The sequence below is a fragment of the Phyllobates terribilis genome, unplaced genomic scaffold (genome assembly GCF_046119375.1).
Source record: "Phyllobates terribilis strain yellow unplaced genomic scaffold, ASM4611937v1 Scaffold_2__4_contigs__length_985480577, whole genome shotgun sequence".
Taxonomy (NCBI): domain Eukaryota; kingdom Metazoa; phylum Chordata; class Amphibia; order Anura; family Dendrobatidae; genus Phyllobates; species Phyllobates terribilis.
Genome location: NW_027362762.1, coordinates 741,480,883 through 741,501,269, shown reverse-complemented (window position 1 = coordinate 741,501,269; position 20,387 = coordinate 741,480,883). Strand labels below are relative to the sequence as shown.

General features: G+C 45.3%; 1 protein-coding gene across 1 annotated transcript in view; it reads left to right on the top strand.

Moving 5' to 3' along the window:
* Window positions 1–13,284: 13,284 nt before the first annotated feature.
* Window positions 13,285–20,387, top strand: part of F5 (coagulation factor V) — a 119,788-nt gene continuing 112,685 nt past the window's right edge. Inside the window, exon 1 of the mRNA XM_073667233.1 lies at window positions 13,285–13,612. Coding sequence (XP_073523334.1) covers window positions 13,458–13,612 — 155 coding nt within the window. The 5' untranslated portion in view covers window positions 13,285–13,457. The remainder of the gene's footprint in view (window positions 13,613–20,387) is intronic.

Here is a 20,387-nt window from a genome sequence, read left to right as displayed (position 1 = left end):
CAATGCCTCCCCGGTGAGACATGATGAACACCACCTTGGTCCGGTCGGAGGGGAACTGATGTGCCAGGAGTTCAAAGTGCAGCGTGCACTGATTTAAGAAGCCCCGACATAAGACGGGGTCACCACCAAACCATAGAGGCGCAGAGAGCCGGGGTCCAGAGCCGGGTGCCATAGCGCTAGTAGGTTGAGGTGCTGCTTGGCTAGAGACGGACACAGACGTTGAGAACTGCGTGTCCAGGCGGGAGTTGACATTCCGCAGATAGGACAGGATAGTCTCCTGTTGGGATCTCTGACGTGAGACCTTTTGGTAGAGGTCAAAGAGCGAAGGAGCCTGGGGGCCATCGGGTTCTATGGCTTGTGCAAACTGTTACGGGTCCGGGTGGTGGAACCTCTGTACTTCGGTGCAAGGAGGGACCAGAGGGGCATGACTAAGTGCCTACTCGGCCCTACCAAGCTCACACAGCGGCTTAGTCGACTCCGTGAACCAGGGAGGGACCGGGCAGGTGGACCAGGTGCCACTCTGGGACTGATCTTGTGTGAGAGCAGGTGACTCCCACGGGTCAGATGGCAGGAACTGACCGGTGCAACGAATGAGCATGGCAGGCAGGCTGGCAGGTGGTCCAGGTAGATAAGCAGGCAGGTACGGCTAATAGCCCGACAAATGCTCCGGGTAGGCAAGCAGGCAGGCACAACAGGTTACTTGGCAGGTGCTTCGGGTTGACGGGCTGGTGGGCACAGCAGGTAACTGGCAGGTGCTCCAGGTAGACAGGCGGGTACTGCAGGTAATTGGCGGGGTGCTCCGGGTAGGCAGGCAGGCGGGCATGGCAGGTAACTGGCAGGTGCTCCAGGTAGACCGGCAGGCGGGCATGGCAGGTAACTGGCAGAACTATAGACAGACTGGTGGGCTGGACTGTTAGACAGACTGTCGGGCAGGACTGACAGGCAGTGGGACCTGAGGGCTGAAGTAAGTGATAGCACATGGAACAACAACCTTGCACAGTCACCTCCATTTTGGAGAAGGTGCCTTATATAGGGGAAGTCCTTCGGCCATTGGCCGGGGAATCTATAGGACGGCGCGCGCGGCCCCTTTTAGAGGGAGGGAGCGCGCGCACCCTAAGCACAGTGCCCGGGAAGCTGCGCGCAGTGCGCGCCACAGTAGCAGGGAAGCGGGAAGACATCGGACCTGGACCGCAGCGGTGAGGGGAACGGCGTCTCTGCCTGGCAGGAGGCAGAGACGCCGATGCTACACTATGTAGTGAGATGAGGGAGGAGCTAGAGGGCGAGCTCCTCCCCTCTACATAGAATAGAAACCAACTGTCTTCTCCTATCTCAGTAATGTAATAAATAGTGATGAGCGAGCATGCTCGTTTAACCCTTTCGCCGAGCACGCTTGGCTGCTTTCCGAGTATCTTCGGCGTGCTTGTATATTAAGTTCGAGTCCCTGCATCTGCATGATTTATGGCTGTTAGACAGCTTCAACACATGCAGAGATTGCCTGTTTGTTAGAGAATCCTCACATGTGTTGAGTCTGACTAACAGTCATAAATCATTCCCAAGATACTCGGAAAGTAGTGTTGAGCGAATTTGTTCGGCATTTCAAATTCGGGTTTGTGTTCGGGGTTCCGGCTTGTTCACGCAAAAAAATTGGCTCCGCCCATGAACATCCCTGATTTGCTACACTGTCACGCAGATGTTATCCGCCCAGCCCAGACGTCGACAGTCAAGACCCCAGCGACACCAGTCAAGGTTCCCAAACCCAGACATTGACAGTGAAGACCCGAGCGACGCCAGTCAAGGTTCCTCACCCGGGTGACGTCAGTCAACAGGACGGGAGCAGGTTGCAGCGGCACAGTTCTTAGACATGTGCGCCAGCGACAGGACGTCACAGAAGCTCCGGAGGTGTCAGATTGGAGATTCGCGGTCAGGCCAGCGACCAGGAAGGATGTGCGAGATGGGCCGTTACCTCTGACAGGGACATATGGTACCGGGCACAGATAGAGATAGAGGGAAAGACAGTAGTCAGAGGTGGATCAGCTGATGCCAGAGTGGCATCGCAAAAGTGCATAGAGAGTTACGGGGGAAACGGGCAGCGAGTTGTGATAGGAACAGAGTATTGCCAAAGCTTTAAAAGACTGCCCCTCGCCCAGTATAGTTAATGACAATCTAGTTCCCCTTCCCTCCAGTAGATCATTATGCTATCTGTTATGTTATCTGCGTGACAGCATGGCAAATCAAGGATGTTCGTGGGCGGAGCCGATTTTTTGGCGCGAACAAGCCGGAACCCCGAACACGAACCCGAAATTGGAAATGCCGAACAAATTCGCTCAAAACTATCGGAAAGCACCCGAGCATGCTCGGCGAAAGGGTTAAATGAGCACACTCGCTCATCACTAGTAATAAACTGTCTTCACTGAATACAGATTTTACCCGTGAATTAAAACTTTTGAGAATGAAAGATCAGTCCTGACAGAGAAAGAAGCAGTTTTATGTGATAAGATATATTATAAAGTTTATTACTTTTATGTCTACTATTGATTTATGAAATAAAAATTAAAACGTCGGTTATTCTTTAAGAAATGAAAAAGCCATCCAACCATAACCATGTACCTTGGATGGTCCCTAACTCTTAGGACTCACCTGCCCAAATAGACCTTACGTGAACTAGGGAAGAGATGGGATCCAGGCTGGGTGGATCAGGTTGTGAAGACCAGGAGGGTGCTGGTGTTTTCATTTCTTGATGAAAAATTGTTAACTAAGTACCTTACATTTTAATGTTTACAGCAATATTGGAGTTCTTGTATTCATTAATCGCAGTGTGCTGACGCATCATGTATATTTATGTTTGTATATTGGCTACAAATCGTATTTGTGCACCTGTATATTCATTTTATATTAAAGGTGTGCGAGCTGTATTATTTCGTTGATAAATGTTATTACTAACAATGAACATCTAGCAGAAATCCGGACAAAACTGATAAAACCATTTTAACTCGAGTACAGGGTGTAAGGCATGGGTGCACAACCAACGACCCATTCTGTGCAGATCCCAACAATCTGGCACAGAAATGCTTGCCTGTGTGTGGCTGTTTGCTTTTAGTTTCCAAAGAAAAGAGGGGTCCCTAGACCATTCTTTGTTACCCTGGAAAGATATATGAGTTTTGCAGGTGGCCCTCTATGCTTGTAGCTCTCTACATTGTAGTTTATGGCATTTAAGCTAACAATGTGGAAAGCCACATTCACACAGAACAAGAAGTGGACATTTCGCTGGTGTAGCTGGTGCAGCTACACTGGGGTTCAGAGGTGGAGGGGGACCCACCAACATTGGCGCCTATGTCAGAGCAGAGAACCTCTGGCTCCCTGCACTGCAATACACATCACCGGCCAATCGGAAGCCGGTGCGCCTGTCACATGCAGGTAATCTCAGCTGCTGAATACTATGTCAGCTATTGAAGAGGACACCGCATATCGTGGGAACGGAGGAATGTAAGAAAAATTGTTTGTTTTTTTTAAAATATGTTGAAGAAGAACATTATTACTAGAAGGGGCCCAGGATCGGGGACATTATACCATGAACAGGCCCAGGATAAGGGACATTTTTCCAAGAAGGAACCCAGGATGGGGCACATTTTACCATGAAGGAGCCTAGGATGGGGGACATTATACTAGGATGTGGGATATTATTACAGGAAGGGGCCAGGTTGGCGGACATGATTATATGGTGGATGAACGCATACAGTTAGGTGCAGAATTATTTGAACAGTGACACAAGTTTTGGCATTTCAGCTGTTTACCAAAACATATCCAAGATACAGTTATATAATCAATATGGGCTTAAAGTGTTATCAGGTACACGGATGTAACAATGCAGAGAATGAGGAGACAGTGCTACTTAACCAAAAACTATTTATTTGATTAACACCAATATACCAATATATATGTACTTAGTGCCTACAGCACAATACAAAAGAAATGAACAGCGGCAATACAGTGAATTATGGCAAGTTAAGAACACAGTAATACGGCTAAACAGGGTATTTCCACAATATTATTTACACACTGCCGCTCTATATTCAAAACTAAGCAACTATTGTCGTTAGTAACGTCTCGGTCCTCATTCCTCGACGTAGGGTGCATCACCGTCACTAATGGGCCTGTTGCTGTCACCACTCCACAAGCATTATAAAGCATACAGGCCCCAACAGGAGTATACGTCACTCCGGTTAGGTCATAAGTCCTGTATCGATGGATCACTTGGCACACCCGACACACTGGCCTTCCCCGTTTCCTGAAGCACGGCCTCGATCCTCTCTGGGTCTGGTCTCTAGACGATAGGAGCACTGGCACTTTATATACATTTTGATGTCCCATTTTTTCTTCCCTCCCATTAAAATTTAGTTGTGGACAGTATGTCTTTAACACCTGTGTTCTACTATTGACTCTGTATATTGAATATATTTAGATGTATGCCTCATTTCTCTTTTTCTAAATAAATTTTGATATATGTACTTGTTTGGGACTATATTACTCCATGTCTTTTGTGTCTATATTCCAATTTGGGAGTCTCCTTGTAAATGGATTTTTGGGGTCCTTAGATTGACTGGCATAGGGCCATATTGACTATTCTAGTTATGAATTCTGTTCTAGTGATTCTGTTTCTAAGAATTGACATGCTGCAGATTTAAATCTGCAAGGAAAAAAGAAGTACAGTAGACATGAGAATTCATAAATCTCATTCACTTTGCTTGTACTGTAATGCCCATGCATATTTTACACAACAAATCCATACGGAAAAAAAATGCAACAAAAACGCAACATGTGCACAAAGCCATAAAATTAATTGGGGGGAGAGTCACAGTGACTGATTAATCTATATTTATTGGGCGGTGAAGATTACAGTTAAAGGAGGGCACAGTGCTGCTTATCAGTTTATATTTTGAATCTTATGTGGCTAATAGTATGTTAATGGTGGTGTATTTGTATTCAGGGGCACTGTGTGGGGGATTTTTTATTCAGGAGTATAATGCAGCGGCTTGCGGCATTACTGTAATGGTCCAGGGTGTGTTTCGGCTGACCATGTACCTTCCCCCAGGTGACTGGTCACATGACTGTGACATCGCACAGGTCCTGTGCACACAGAAGGTCTGATCACATGACTGTGACATCAGCACAGGTCCTGTGTGCACTGGAAGATATATAAACCCTGGTAGTTTTGAAACGGGTGTGGAAGGCGTGGGGCCTGTTCCCTGTGTGGGACACCATTAGAGTGTGAGGCCTAGTGAGGCCTAGTGAAGCCTGGTGAAGCCTGAAAGGCAGAGGCTGGATCGTTATGTGTAAGCGATGCCAGTAGCCTTGGAGGGCAAGAGGCTTGGAAGGCAAGAGTCCTGGAAGGCAGAGGCTGGATGTTAGGTGAGAAAACATACCAGTAGCCTTTGAAGGAACGAGGGCTGGAGACCCCCATCTGGGAAGCCGTAAAGCCACAGTGGTGGCAGAACAAATCTGAAGCAGCTAAAACCCGGCAAAGGTAAAACACTGCATTATATGGATGTTGATATAACTGACTTTGCTGAAAGCTGTATCTGGAGCCAAGTGGGCCTGTCTGCCACTTGAAAGGCTCCTGGACATTAAAAGTGTAATATGTTGGCGAGCTACTGAGTTGGACTCGGTGATAAACAGTGGTGAAGTGTAATAAACTGCTGGATTGTGAAATACTGGAAAAACGTGGCTGGTGTGCTTTAATTGACCCGGTACAACGAGTGTCCCCCAGCATGATGACTAGCGCTGCCTTACAGGAGACAAATGTATACATACAATATACTGTATGTGACCTTGTTATTTTCAGCGCTACCGTGATCAATGTGACAAGACGAATGGTGGCTGGAAATGTCGACATGAAGGTCTGACCAGAAGGAGAAGAAACAACATAAAACAACTCAATCAGACGAGAAGTCAGAGGTCATTGGATATAGAGATTATTCTGTATCTCTACACTCTGACTTGGCGTAATGTTGTTATTTGTAAAACAACCTCCCTTAAGTCACATTCTCACATTCTTGTGATATACCCATGGGCTGCCAGATTTTTTATCAGACGACACACAAACTCAGAGTTTCATAGATCCATTCACATATCTGTGAAAATCATGGTTCCGAGAATGAGATCTGCAAAACTCAAAGCATGTCCTGTTCTGATCCGATTATGAGAAGAATAGGACATTCTCATTGGGTCTGTGTGCTGTCTGAGAAAAAAAAATTGGGCAGCACAACCACACTTCACACGAATACAGGAATGTAGCTTTATTATATATAGCGCTGTCCTTTAGTATATAGTATACGTTCTTAATGCCATAGTTTCCTCTTTTATTATGTATAACACCGTCCCTTATTACATAGAGTCCTCTCTGGTTATGTATGGGACAGTCCTTTATTATATAGCTTCCTGTGTTATTACTGTATGTACAGCTCCGTCCCATTATTACATAGTTAATCTCTTATTTTTTACAACACTGTCCCTTATATAGCATATTCTCATTATTTTTGGTATTCACATCATCCTCTCTTTATTACATAGAGTCCTTTCTTGTTAGTTCTAAAATAAAATGACTGTTGATAGAGGAGCTAATGGAGACGTCAGTGACGTCAGCCGCCTCCATCCGAAAAGAAGCTTTACCATGCTCCATCAGCAATCATTTCAGTTTATATCTAACAATAGAGGACTGTATGTAATAAAAAACAGGGCGCTATATAATCCGATATGTAAGGGATGGTGCTGTACATAACAAGCGAGGCATTGTGTAATAAGGTGCGGCAATATTCATAATTAAGGGAGTCTGTGTGATGTATATACAGGGCCGGCTCCAGGTTTTCGTGGGCCCTGGGCGAAAGAGTCTCAGTGGGCCCCTTTAACACATATCACGATTCATGATGCAAAGATATGGCCTAGAAATATAGGTATAATACAAGGCCAAACATTTACTTTACTTCTTACATTACATGAGTGATGTCTATTATAAATTCTACAATAACTCAGATACCGGTGAATCCTCGCAGAGCACAGTGCAGACCGGACAGTATAGTCCTCCATACAGTATTATGGCATCACTAAGTCCTCCATACAGTATTATCGGCACCACATAGTCCTCCATACAGTGTTATGGACACCACAAAATCCTCCATACAAAGTCCTCCATACAGTATTATTTCTTCCATACATAGAAACGTAGAAAGGTTGAGTTGGAAGGGACCTCCAGGGTCATCGTGTCCAACCCTCTGCTCAATGCAGGATTCACTAAACCATCTCAGACATATGTCTGTCCAGCCTCAGTTTAAAGACTTCCATTGAAGGAGAACTCACCACCTCTCGTGGCAGCCTGTTCCACTCACTGATCACCATCACTGTCAAAAAGTTTTTTTTCAACATCTAATCTATATCTTTACCCATTCAGTTTCATCCCATTGCTTCTAGTCTTTCTTTGTGCAAATGAGAATAAAGATGATCCTTCTACAGTGTGACAGCCCTTGAGATATTTGTAGACAGCTATTAAGTCTCCTCTCAGTCTTCTCTTTTGCAAGCTAAACATTCCCAAATCCTCTAACCGTTCCTCATATGACATAGCATAGTTTGCAGTCCTCTCACCATTCTAGTAGCTCTACTCTGAACTAGCTCCAGTTTTTCAATGTGTTTTTTAAAATGTGGTGCCCAGAACTGAACACAGTATTCCAGATGAGGTCTGACCAAAGAGGCGGAGAGGGGGATAATTACTTCACGTGATCTAGACTCTATGCTTCTGTTAATGCAACCCAGAATTGTGTTTGCCTTTTTGCTGCTGCATCGCACTGTTGACTCCTGTTCAGTCTGTGATCTATTCGTATACCCAAGTCTTTTTCACATGCGCTGTTGCTTAGTCCTATTCCTCCCTTTCTGTATGTGCTTTTTTCATTTTTCTTGCCCAGGTGTAGAGCTTTGCATTTTTCCCTGTTTAAAACCATTCTGTTAGTTGCTGCTCTCAGTTCCAGTTTGTTTAGATCTTTTTGAATCCTCTCTCTCTTCTCTAGTATTAGCTATCCCTCCTAGCTTTGTGTCATCAGCAAATTTAATCAGTTTACCCTCAATTCCTTCATCTAAATCATTGATAATACAGTATTATAGGCACCACATATTGCTCCATACAGTACTATGGGCACCACATAGTGCTCCATACTGTATAATGTGCACCAAATATTGCTCCATACAGTATTATAGACACCACATATTGCTCCATACAGTACTATGGCCATCACATAGTGCTCCATACAGTATTATGGGCACCACATAGTGCTCCATACAGTATTATGGGCACCACATAGTGCTCCATACAGTATTATGGGTACCACATAGTACTCCGTACAGTATTATGGGCACCACATAGTCCTCCATATATTGCTCTATTCAGTACAATGGGCCCCATATATTGCTCATACAGCATAATGAGCCCCATATAATGCTCTATACAGTATAATTATCCACATATATTGCTCCAACCAGAATAATGGGTCCCATATAATGCTCCATACAGAATGGGTCCAATATAATGCTCCATACAGAATGGGCCCCATATAATGCTCCATACAGAATAATGGACCCCATATAATACTCCATACAGAATAATGGAGCCCATATAATGCTCCATACAGAATAATGGACCCCATATAATGCTCCATACAGAATAATGGGCCTCATATAATGCTCTATACAGAATGGGCGCCATGTAATGCTCCATACAGAATGGGCCCCATATAATGCTCCATACAGAATAATGGACCCCATATAATACTCCATACAGAATAATGGACCTCATATAATGTGTAACATCCCTGGCGGCATGCTTGCATAGTGCACCATCTCCCACTATGCAAGATCACAATCTTACCTTTCAGTCCAGCTTGCAAATCTTGCTCCTGTTCATATTGTGTGCATGCCTCTGTTCTGACTGCTTAGGACGGCGGCCCGGTTACTTCCTGATTCTTGTAGCTGATGTGGGCACACCCCTAATGCGTACCCAGCCTATTTCTGTGGGTCACTGGATATTTAAACCTCATTCTCCCAGAAGAAGGTGCCTGAGAAACACTTTCCTTCAGAGGGCTCCTTGCCGCTGATGTGCCAGGTCCCGTTCTGTTTCTTGCCTGTCCCGCCAACCTGGGGGCTGTATTCCCAGGCCTGTCTGAACTATCTCCTAGCCTGTTTGTCCGCCTCTCTGGGGGCCGTATACCCAGACTCGCTCCTGTATCTTGTTGCAGTGTCAGTTCCTGTCTGAACACTCTCCTAGCCTGTTTGTCCGCCTCTCTGGGGGCCGTATACCCAGACTCGCTCCTGTATCTTGTTGCAGTGTCAGTTCCTGTCTGAACACTCTCCTAGCCTGTTTGTCTCTGTGTCCGTACCTTCCCTTTTCCTGCAGTCTCTGAACCTGCACCTCACTCCTACTCGATGTCTCTATACGTCTGTTGTGAGTTTGGAGTCTACTAGCTACTTCATTGCAAGTACCTTGTGTGTATCTGGTTCTGCTTGTCCCTTCCAGTCTGTTCAGTGTCAACAGAGCCCTGTCCTCTCTGCTCTGACTTGTTCACCATTCCGGCGATTCCTTCCTGCTCTGCCTTGCTCACCACTCCAGCGGTTCCTTCCTGCTCTGCCTTGCTCACCGCTCCAGCGGTTCCTCTCTGCTCTGCCTTGCTCACCGCTCCGGCGGTTCCTTCCTGCTCTGCCTTGCTCACCGCTCCGGCGGTTCCTTCTTGCTCTGCCTTGCTCACCGCTCCGGCGGTTCCTTCCTGCTGTGCCTTGCTCACCGCTCTGGTGGTTCCTCTCTGCTCAGTCTTGCTCACCGCTCCGGCGGTTCCTTCCTGCTCTGCCTTGCTCACCGCTCCGGCGGTTTCTTCCTGCTCTGCCTTGCTCACCGCTCTGGCGGCTCCTCTCTGCTCAGCCTCGCTCACCGCTCCGGAGGTTCCTTCCTGCTCTGCCTTGCTCATCGCTCCGGTGGTTCCTTCCTGCTCTGCCTTGCTCACCACTTCGGCGGTTTCACTCTGCTCTGCCTTGCTCACCGCTCCGGCGGTTCCTCTCTTCTCTGCCTTGCTCAACGCTCCGGCAGTTCCTCTCTGCTCTGCCTTGCTCACTGCTCCGGCAGTTCCTATCTGCTCTGCGTTGCCCACCGCTCCAGCGGTTCCTCTCTGCCCTGCTTGTCTACCGCATCTGCGGTTCTGTTCCTGAATCCCAGTCTGTACTGGACCCTATCCAGCCTGCGCTCCAACCTGCTAGTGCCTCCCTGTCTGCACTCCAGCCGTGCTTACCAGTATCCTCCTGTCTGCTCTCCAGCCATGCCTGCCAATACCCACCTGTCTGTATGTCAGCCTAACCTGCTTGTTCCTGCATTCCCCGGTGTGGGTCAACAGCTGTGACCGGGGTCTGACCTGGAGTAGCACCTGGTCCCTCTGCTCGGTTCCTCCTTGGTTCACGGAGTCTTTAGCCGCCGTGCGACCTTGGTCGGATCGGGTAGATACTTAGTTACGCAGCTCCAGGCACTCCTCGGTTCATGGTACAGTGGGATCACTTATCACGCTCACGCCAGTCAGTCCGGGCGCGAGCGTAACATAATGCTCCATACAGAATGACAGACTCCATATAATGTTCCATACAGAATAAGCCCCATCTAATGCTCCATACAGAATGGGCCCCATAAAATGCTCCATACAGAATGGGCCCCATATAATTTGCCATGCAGAATAATGGGCCCCATATAGTGCTCCATACATAAAGGGCCGCATACAATGCTCCATACAGAATAATGGACCCATATATTGCTCCATACAGAATAGGCCCCATATAATGCTGCATACAGAAGAATGGGCCTCATATATTGCTCCATACAGAATAATGGGCCCCATATAATGCTCCATACAGAATGGGCCCCATATAAAGCTCCATACAGAATGGGCCCCATATAAAGCTCCATGCAGAATGGGCCCCATATAATGCTCCATACAGAATGGGCCCCATATAATGCTCCATGTAGAATGGGCCCCATATACAGTACAAACCAAAAGTTTGGACACACCTTCTCATTTAAAGATTTTTCTGTATTTTCATGACTTTGAAAATTGTACATTCACACTGAAGGCATCAAAACTATGAATTAACACATGTGGAATTATATACTTAACAAAAAAGCGTGAAACAACTGAAAATATGTCTTATATTCTAGGTTCTTCAAAGTAGCCACCTTTTGCTTTGCTGACTGCTTTGCACACTCTTGGCATTCTCTTGATGAGCTTCAAGAGGTAGTCACCGGAAATGGTCTTCCAACAATCTTGAAGGAGTTCCCAGAGATGCTTAGCACTTGTTGGCTCTTTTGCCTTCACTCTGCCGTCCAGCTCACCCCAAATCATCTTGATTGGGTTCAGGTCTGGTGACTGTGGAGGCCAGGTCATCTGGCGTAGCACTCCATCACTCTCCCTCTTGGTCAAATAGCCCTTACACAGCCTGGAGGTGTGTTTGGGGTCCAACTAAAAATAAATGATGGTCCAACTAAACGCAAACCGGATGGAATAGCATACCACTGCAAGATGCTGTGGTAGCCATGCTGGTTCAGTATGCCTTCAATTTTGAATAAATCCCCCAACAGTGTCACCAGCAAAGCACCCCCACACCATCACACCTCCTCCTCCATGCTTCACGGTGGGAACCAGGCATTTAGAGTCCATCCGTTCACCTTTTCTGTGTCGCACAAAGACACGGTGGTTGGAACCAAAGATCTCAAATTTGGACTCATCAGACAAAAGCACAGATTTCCACTGGTTTAATGTCCATTCCTTGTGTTCTCTAGCCCAAACAAGTCTCTTCTGCTTGTTGCCTGTCCTTAGCAGTGGTTTCCTAGCTGCTATTTTACCATGAAGGCCTGCTGCACAAAGTCTCCTCTTAACAGTTGTTGTAGAGATGTGTCTGCTGCTAGAACTCTGTGTGGCATTGACCTGGTCTCTAATCTGAGCTGCTGTTAACCTGCGATTTCTGAGGCTGGTGACTTGGATAAACTTATCCTCAAAAGCAGAGGTGACTCTTGGTCTTCCTTTCCTGGGGCGGTCCTCATGTGAGGCAGTTTCTTTGTAGCGCTTGATGGTTTTTGCAACTGCACTTGGGGACACTTTCAAAGTTTGCCCAATTTTTTGGACTGACTGACCTTAATTTCTTAAAGTAATGATGGTCACTCGCTTTTCTTTACTTAGCTGCTTTTTTCTTGCCATAATACAAATTCTAACAGTCTATTCAGTAGGACTATCAGCTGTGTATCCACATGACTTCTGCACAACACAACTGGTGGTCCCAACCCCATTTATAAGGCAAGAAATCCCACTTATTAAACCTGACAGGGCACACCTGTGAAGTGAAAACCATTTCCGGTGACTACCTCTTGAAGCTCATCAGGAGAATGCCAAGAGTCTGCAAAGCAGTCATCAAAGCAAAAGGTGGCTACTTTGAAGAACCTAGAATATAAGACATAGTTTCAGTTGTTTCACACTTTTTTGTTAAGTATATAATTCCACATGTGTTAATTCATAGTTTTGATGCCTTCAGTGTGAATGTACAATTTTCAAAGTCATGAAAATACAGAAAAATCTTTAAATTAGAAGGTGTGTCCAAACTTTTGGTCTGTACTATAGTGCCCAATACAGAATGGGCCCCAAATAATGCTCTAAACAGAATAATGGACTCCATATAGTTGGTAATACCCATATAAGTTTTATGCCGGCCCCTGGGGTAACATGACATTTTGGCCCTAGGTGCAAAAAGGTGTGTACCACTGGTGTAAGGACAGGGGATTCATAATACAATTATAGAGGCTGGAACGTCCCTTAAACATAGACATGGCCAGCTGTGCAGCAGATCCTAAACATACAGCTGACAGTCCATTCCAGCAATTTCTCAATTCCCAACATTGCTGTAACTAGTTGTAGTCCGCCTTGTAGCTCCTCCGATTCCTGAAGACTGGATATGATTAATTGTTTTCTTCATTCATTTTAATAAACATATTGGATCATACTGTACAGATACTTGCCGGTACAGATAGTATAGACATGCTATAGTAACATAGCTCAGGGTCCATATCCTAAAATTCATTCATTCATTCAGCTAGATCCAAGCCCTGTATATGCAGAGCAGTGACTGATGAGTCAGGGGTGGGATTGTTGTAAACTTTCTCCATCCCACCCCTGTGTCAGCAGGAACTGTATGAGAGATGCAGGATATATAAGAGATGCCCTGCAGCTTCCTGTACGTGGGTTACAGTCCTGGGTGGGTGTGGAGCAGGGCTCATCTCCTGGTTGTGATGTCAGTGGCTGGGGCAGGAGGTCACTGTTATTGATCCGTGTACTCAGGACTCTATTGACAGAAAGGATTGGGACTGAGAGAAGGACAGCAGCCTGGATGGACTAAGAAGCACCATGGAGCCACACATGCATCACCCAGGAGCCCTGGTCTGGGTACTGCTGCTGGGGGCACTGGCACAGATCACCCCCTGTGTGACTGCCCTGGACAGGAACTATTATGTGGCTGCTGTCATCACTGACTGGGACTACAGCAATGGGCAGGCTGACAGGTAATGACCTCCAGACTGATCTGTGGGCACAATGCTGGGCACTGGTACAGTACTGGCTGCAAGTGTGTGTGGGTGGTAGAGAGATGGATGGATGGATGGATGGATGGATGGATGGATGGATAGCGAGATAGATAGATAATAGATTGGATGGATGGACAGAGAGATAGATAATAGATTTAATGGATGGACAGAGAGATATAGATAGATATATAGTGAATTGCAGCAGTCTGGTGAGTATTTCATAGTTTTTTTAGGAGTTGTTTCAAAAGCAATGTGAAAACTAAAGGAGAGATTTCTGCTTTTCCTTCTTGCTGGATCCGTTTCTGGATTTGACTTGAAAAAAACTGCAGTCAAAAACTGATTTGTTGTTTTTTGTTTTTTTTTTCCCAAAAAAGCCCTGCTTATGAAAGCACTTGTTATGATATATTAAAGGAGTTGTCTAGAAATATATATATATTTTTATTATAGTATTGCTGATATAAAAAATAACAAACGCACCGATGGTCCAGCGTTGCCTCTCTGCTGTTGCTGCTGTTTTTGTTCACAGGATGTAGCAATGACATAACTACAGTGCTCCTGACCACTGCAGCCATTCACTGGGTGCAGCAGTGATGTTGATTGTCATGGTAGGAGCCACTGAGCCCAGTGATTGGCAGCAGCGGTCACGTGAACTGTAGTCATGATGTCACTGCTGCAGCATGTAAACAAAGACTAAATCAGCAGCGGAGGGCCATATCTGGACTTGGGAAGTGATGTCACTTGCGGGGCGTGGCGGTTTCTGCTCACTTGTTCTCTCCTTACAGTGCACATTGACTGTGTGCTCTCTTGCCGTCTTGTCACTTCTCATCAGAGCCGGTGAGAGAGCGCACTGTCACTGTGCACTGAGAAAAATAGTGCACACTGATAAGATCCTACTGAACATCCAACAGAATTGAAAACGGACGCATGCTCAAGGGAGCAGGGACTAGCCCTGCCCCTGACACGTCATCACACAGGAAGTAGGGAAAAAAATAAAGCAGAGTAGTTAGGGGACGGTATGAAATATTTAATTTAAGTACATTAGAAAAAATATTAAATTATGACATTAAATAGAGATTTAGAATCACAATAAATTATAGTTTCGGACCACCCCTTTAAGCTTGAAGAACTGATTTCAATTCCCTGTAATCAAAGTCATGAAGTCTGCAAGTGATTGACTTTCAGAGAACCTTTCAGAATCCTTGTTGGAGAAATGGACCTAGGGTGAATTTGGACATTGCAGCCTTAATGTGGACTGTTAAACAAATCCGCATTTAAAGGGAATCTATCAGCAGATTTTTGCTATGGAATCTGAAAGCAGCATCATGTAGAGACAGAAAGCCTGATTGTCACTGTGTCACTTACTGGGCTGCTGGGTGTAGTTTTGATAGAATCCTTGTTTGTCTGATGTAGATGTAGCAGAGCTAAGATTTCTGAGCTGTGTGTTACCCTGCCCACACCATTGACGAGCAGGTTCCTGTCTACACTGTGCTTTGTCAGTAAACTGCCAATCAGTGGTGGGGCGGGGTTACACAGATTAGCCTGACTGGTTTGCACATGAGATGTAGTCCTCTATTGATAATCTCCTGCTGATAACATACTGATTGTATTGTAACTACAGTACAGAACTGATACATGCTGCCCAATCCTTCAATCCTTGTGTTGCATGTATCAGGCACTGGTATATTTGATGCTGAAATGCTGCAGCATTTCAAAGAGAAAGATATTTTAAAAGCTGCCCATGCCTATGTCCACATATAGGGAGAGACCTGTCACGCCAGGGCAGCAGACGAAGAGGAGCAGCCAGGGACCTGCCTGTTGACTACTTTCATCCAGAGAAACTCAATACCCGCTGGCTTTTAAAGTATGCAATGCTGCAGTATTTCAGAGTCCGACATACCTGGCTGATATTGTACAGCGAGTGCCTGATACATGCTGCAGGTGGATTGGGCAGCATGGATCAACTGTTAGGTTTACTTTAAGTGGCACATTTCTGGAATCAGGGTCTCTGCCCCTACACTACGCTGCTCTCAGTTTAAATAGCAAAAACCTGGTGACAGATTCCCTTTAAATTCATGTGCATTCATGTTGCATGGTTTTCAGGAAACAGTTGGCACGTGACTTGATCCTTAAAGAAGTGTTCACCATTTATAGCAGATCCACAGATTATCATTAATGTCTAGAAGGTGTGACTTATCAGCAGCCATTTTATTGTCCACTGGTTGGGAGAAGTATTGGAGCTCAACAACAGCCAGTTCATGAGAGCTGCAATACCAGGCACAAGCCATGGAAGGATCACGTGTTGTGCCTAAAATATGGCAGGCAGGTTTTTCTAATCCTGAACATCCCCTTAAATAGAGAGGCAGCAGCATTTGCATGTGGCTTCGTCCTTTAAAGTCTATAGGAGTTATGACCTCCATTCTTCTTATAAAGGCAGCCACCACCAAAAAGGAATTCAAGGGACATGCCATAAATACCCCATTGACTTCCTGCAACCTCCATTAATAACTAATTAATGTGTCAGTGGCGCACTGTATTTGACACAGCCGTGTAATGTCTCTCCCATATAAGTGAAAGATCTTGCAGAACGATTCTCAGCCTCAAAAAAATGGATTGAACGTTAATTCCAGTGCGCTACTGCCCCTTAATAGCTGATTCTTGGAGGTACTGGGAGTCACACTTCCACCTATCTGACATTGATGACCTATCCTGGGGACAGGTCATTAGTATCAAAGTCCTGGAAAACCCTTCAGCAAAAGTGCCTGAGCCCCACCCTTATATTATGCCATTGTGAGTTACACATTTATATACATTTATACTGAGACAGTAGAAAAAAAAATAAAGATATAAACTTCCTCAGAAGCATCATATATATTGTGAAAATGAAATCAAAGTAAGACTTGTTGTCAGAAACAATAAACAATCTTCATCTTTTCATCAGAATTTAGAAGTTTGTCCCATAAAAAAATCAATTGTAACAATTGTATATTAATTACTTAAAGAGGTTGTCCTCTACTTTTTGATTGATGACCTATCCTTAGAATAGGTCATCAATGTCTGATCGGCGCTCCTGACGATCAGCTGTTATCAGCGCCCGCTGGCAGGAGGAACTCACTTGTGGAGCTGGCCAGAAGTACTCACTTGTGGAGCTGGCCGGAAGTACTCACTTGTGGAGCTGGCCGGAAGTACTCACTTGTGGAGCTGGCCGGAAGTACTCACTTGTGGAGCTGTCCGGAAGTACTCACTTGTGGAGCTGGCTGTCTTCTGATAGTGGCCAAACCTCAATACTGCACATCTGCCTCATATTTAAATCAATAGAAGGCAGAAGTGTAGTACCCTGCGGCACTCACTATCAGAAGACTGCCTACTTCCGGCCAGCTCCACAAGTGAGCACAATAACAGCTGATCGGTGGGAGTGCCAGGTGTCAGACCCCGGCCGATCAGATAATAAAAAGTAGTGGACAACCTCTTTAAAGGGGTTGTCCACTACTTGAATATTGATAATCTATTCTTGAGATAGATCATTAACATTAGGTGAGTGGGAGTCCAACACCCTGATAACCCTGTTATCAGTTCCATTGGTGGCCAGATGTAAACAGAGCAGAACAGCGCAGCTCCATATACACCTATTAATCTGAATAGGAGTTTATCTGCAGTACCCAGCAGCGGCCATTTCATTGTTTTCATTCAGTGCACTCATGCTTTTCTTCTAGCCACCGCCAGAGCTGATACCAGCTTTCGTTGGGGGTACCGAGTGTCAGATCCCTGCCGATCTGATACTGATGACCTATCTAAGTGATGAGTCATCAATAAAAACATTGTGGACAACTCCTTTAAGAGCTACAACAAGTGTTTATAAGTAAGTGTCGCGCCCCCGGGGCCATGGGGTACTCGGCAGCCGGGCCCTCAGATGCTTGGGGGATATCACGGTGGCTGGCCCGGTCCGTGGCCCAGGGCGGACAACTGAAAAGAGGGGAATGTATATTGGGATAATAGGTTTGTAAATGTTTGTGACTGTGGTATCTGGTGAGGATCACCAGCGCTGCGGCGGCCCACTGAGGCCGATGTTAAGGCAGCTTGCGTGGTATAGCTCCCCACAGGTGGAGCTAGGCCTCAGGGCAGCGTAGATGAAAGGATGCAGGGACAGAGGGGACCCAGCCGGGTCAGAGCAAGAATAAGAGCACACACGAAAGTCACTTCAGTACCTTTTACTGATGGAAATTCAGGCATGTCCCAGAGCACTGTAGGGTGAGGGGTGCACGTCCGGATTCTCCCCAGTGAGCGGGTGTAGGGCCTCCTGTCTCTTGCCTCTCTGTAGTAAGTTTCTGACCTGCCTGGAGCTAGGCCTAACTTGGTTTCTGTTCTGCACCTGCTGATTTGGTGATAGGGCCTTCTGTTGGAGATCAATCTCCCTATTCTTTGGGGTCTCCGTGATTCCTGACCCTGGTACGTATCAGCTTTTGGTGATCCTGGGACATGTAGTTTGCCAGGGGTTCCGGTTGTTTTCTACTGGTCATGAAGATCCACGTAGACTCGGACCCGGTGTCCGGTATATTCTTCGGGGTGAGCTGGTTAAGCTCCTCTGCCCCCTATGTTACTCACTTTCCACTCGCCTTCGGCCTCGCTCAGGCCCTCACTAGGCTACACACACACTGTAGCCGGGACGCTGCTCTTCTTCGCCGCTCTCAGAGTGTCGGCACACTCCTAGCTCTCTATCCTGAGCTCTGTGAGTTCTAGTCTGGACTCACTCTACAGACTATACTGAACTCTTTCTGCAGGAACTGCTAGGCTCTGGCTCGACTGCACTGACTCCTTCTGTGTCTGAGCAGGAACTGCTGAATCACTCAGCTGCCTGGCTCCACCTTCCCTATTTATATCCCTATCGGGCTCCCTCTGGTGGTCTGAGGTGGAAGGTGGAGGTGTGTGTATGCTCTGGGGGCCTCTTGTGGAGAAATCCAGTAATGCAACCCTCTAGGATCTGTGGTACCAATTGCAGCTGGGCGCCACATAAGGTAATGCCCAAAACTAATCAGATTAACAATTTAGTTACTTATTGGCACCATATGCCTGTAATTAACCAAAATGTCTGGAACAGTTATATGACCACTTTATTTAAAGGGGTTGTCTGGTCTTAAGCTACAAGTTTTCAGTCACTTTATGTGACTGCAGACTTGTGAATCCTCACATCGTGCGCACTATGAGGTTTCTCCGCTGCCGTCGCTGGGAGCGGCGGTCATGTGACCTCAAGTATGTGATATGCATATTCCCGGCCACATTTCGACTAGACTGTTTCCGACCTCACTCGATGCACTTGTATCTAATTGCGCCTATCTAATTGAAATGTGGCCAAGAGTGTGCATATCACACACTTGAGGTCACATGACTGCCGCTTTTGGCGCTGACACCAGAGAATCCCCATAGGTTGCAATGCGTGAGATGTGAGGATTCACAAATCTGCAGTCACATAAAGTTTAACACTGGACAACCGCTTTAATTGTACCTGATTTTGGGAAGTTTAGTATTGTTGATTATTGGTGGTAACTCCTTTTATATTCCCTGTACTTCGAGCGTTGAGTCCTCTTGACTCTGCTAAGTAGACTTTGATTATTCATATATGACCTGGACATTAATTTGCCTCATTTTGTAGTGACTGTACCTAGTACTAAAGCTCTCTGCAGCCGGTTCATTCAGGGCCTGATCTGCAGCACCAGGCACAGTCACCACAAAACGTATGGAGCTATGCAGGATTAGCAATGAAGTAACGTGGACCCTTTAATCAGCCGATCACTTGGGATAATGGAAGTCGGACCTAAGGATAGGTCATAACTAAAGTCATGGAAAACCTCTTTAATTTTTATCTTTTAATGATTTTGATTTAAGATGCTGTATAAAAAATCCAGCAGATGTAGAAGTGAAACAATCATGTCAGAGTCAGGGGCTCTAGAGAAGGGTCAGGTGGGTTTAAAATAATTCTGCTCTTTGAACTTACTTTCTGTGCCCCTTTTTGGAGCTCAACTCAGATCACTTCTTTCAAATGTGCAAATATTTCTGCAGATGAAAATGTGACTAAATTACTAAAAGAGCAAAATACAGTAGATATAAGTATACGTGTAATAGACTGGGTCAAAATGCAATAAAGGTCTAAAAAAATAAACCTATGCATCTGTGGAATCTTACAACTTATTTAGGCATAAACAGATAGATTAGATAGATAGATTGATAGATAGATAGATAGATAGATAGATAGAAAGATAGATAGATAGACATGGATGGATAGATAGATAGATATGGATAGATAGATAGATAGATAGATAGATAGATAGATAGATATTAGATAGATTATAGATAGATAGATAGATAGATATGGATAGATAGATAGATAGATAGATAGATAGATAGACAGATAGATAGATGATAGACAGACTGATAGATATGAGATAGATAGATAGATAGATAGATGATAGACAGACAGATAGACAGACTTTCCTATATTATGTTCTTTTTTTTTCTTTCATTTTCTTGTTTTTTGTTGGACAACCTTTGATCCTGTGTTAGATATGATCAGGTAGACGGATAAAGACAAACAAAGCTAGCAAACATCGAGACTTTTAGGCTGGGCTTACATGTTAACATTTTGTGACTATTTAGACTTACTGCTATTATGATAGTTGTAGATATTTATAAAGAATTATGTACAATTTGTGAATTTGTCAAAGTCTTTATGCCACTTTTCTTGATGTAGAAAAGTTATAAATTA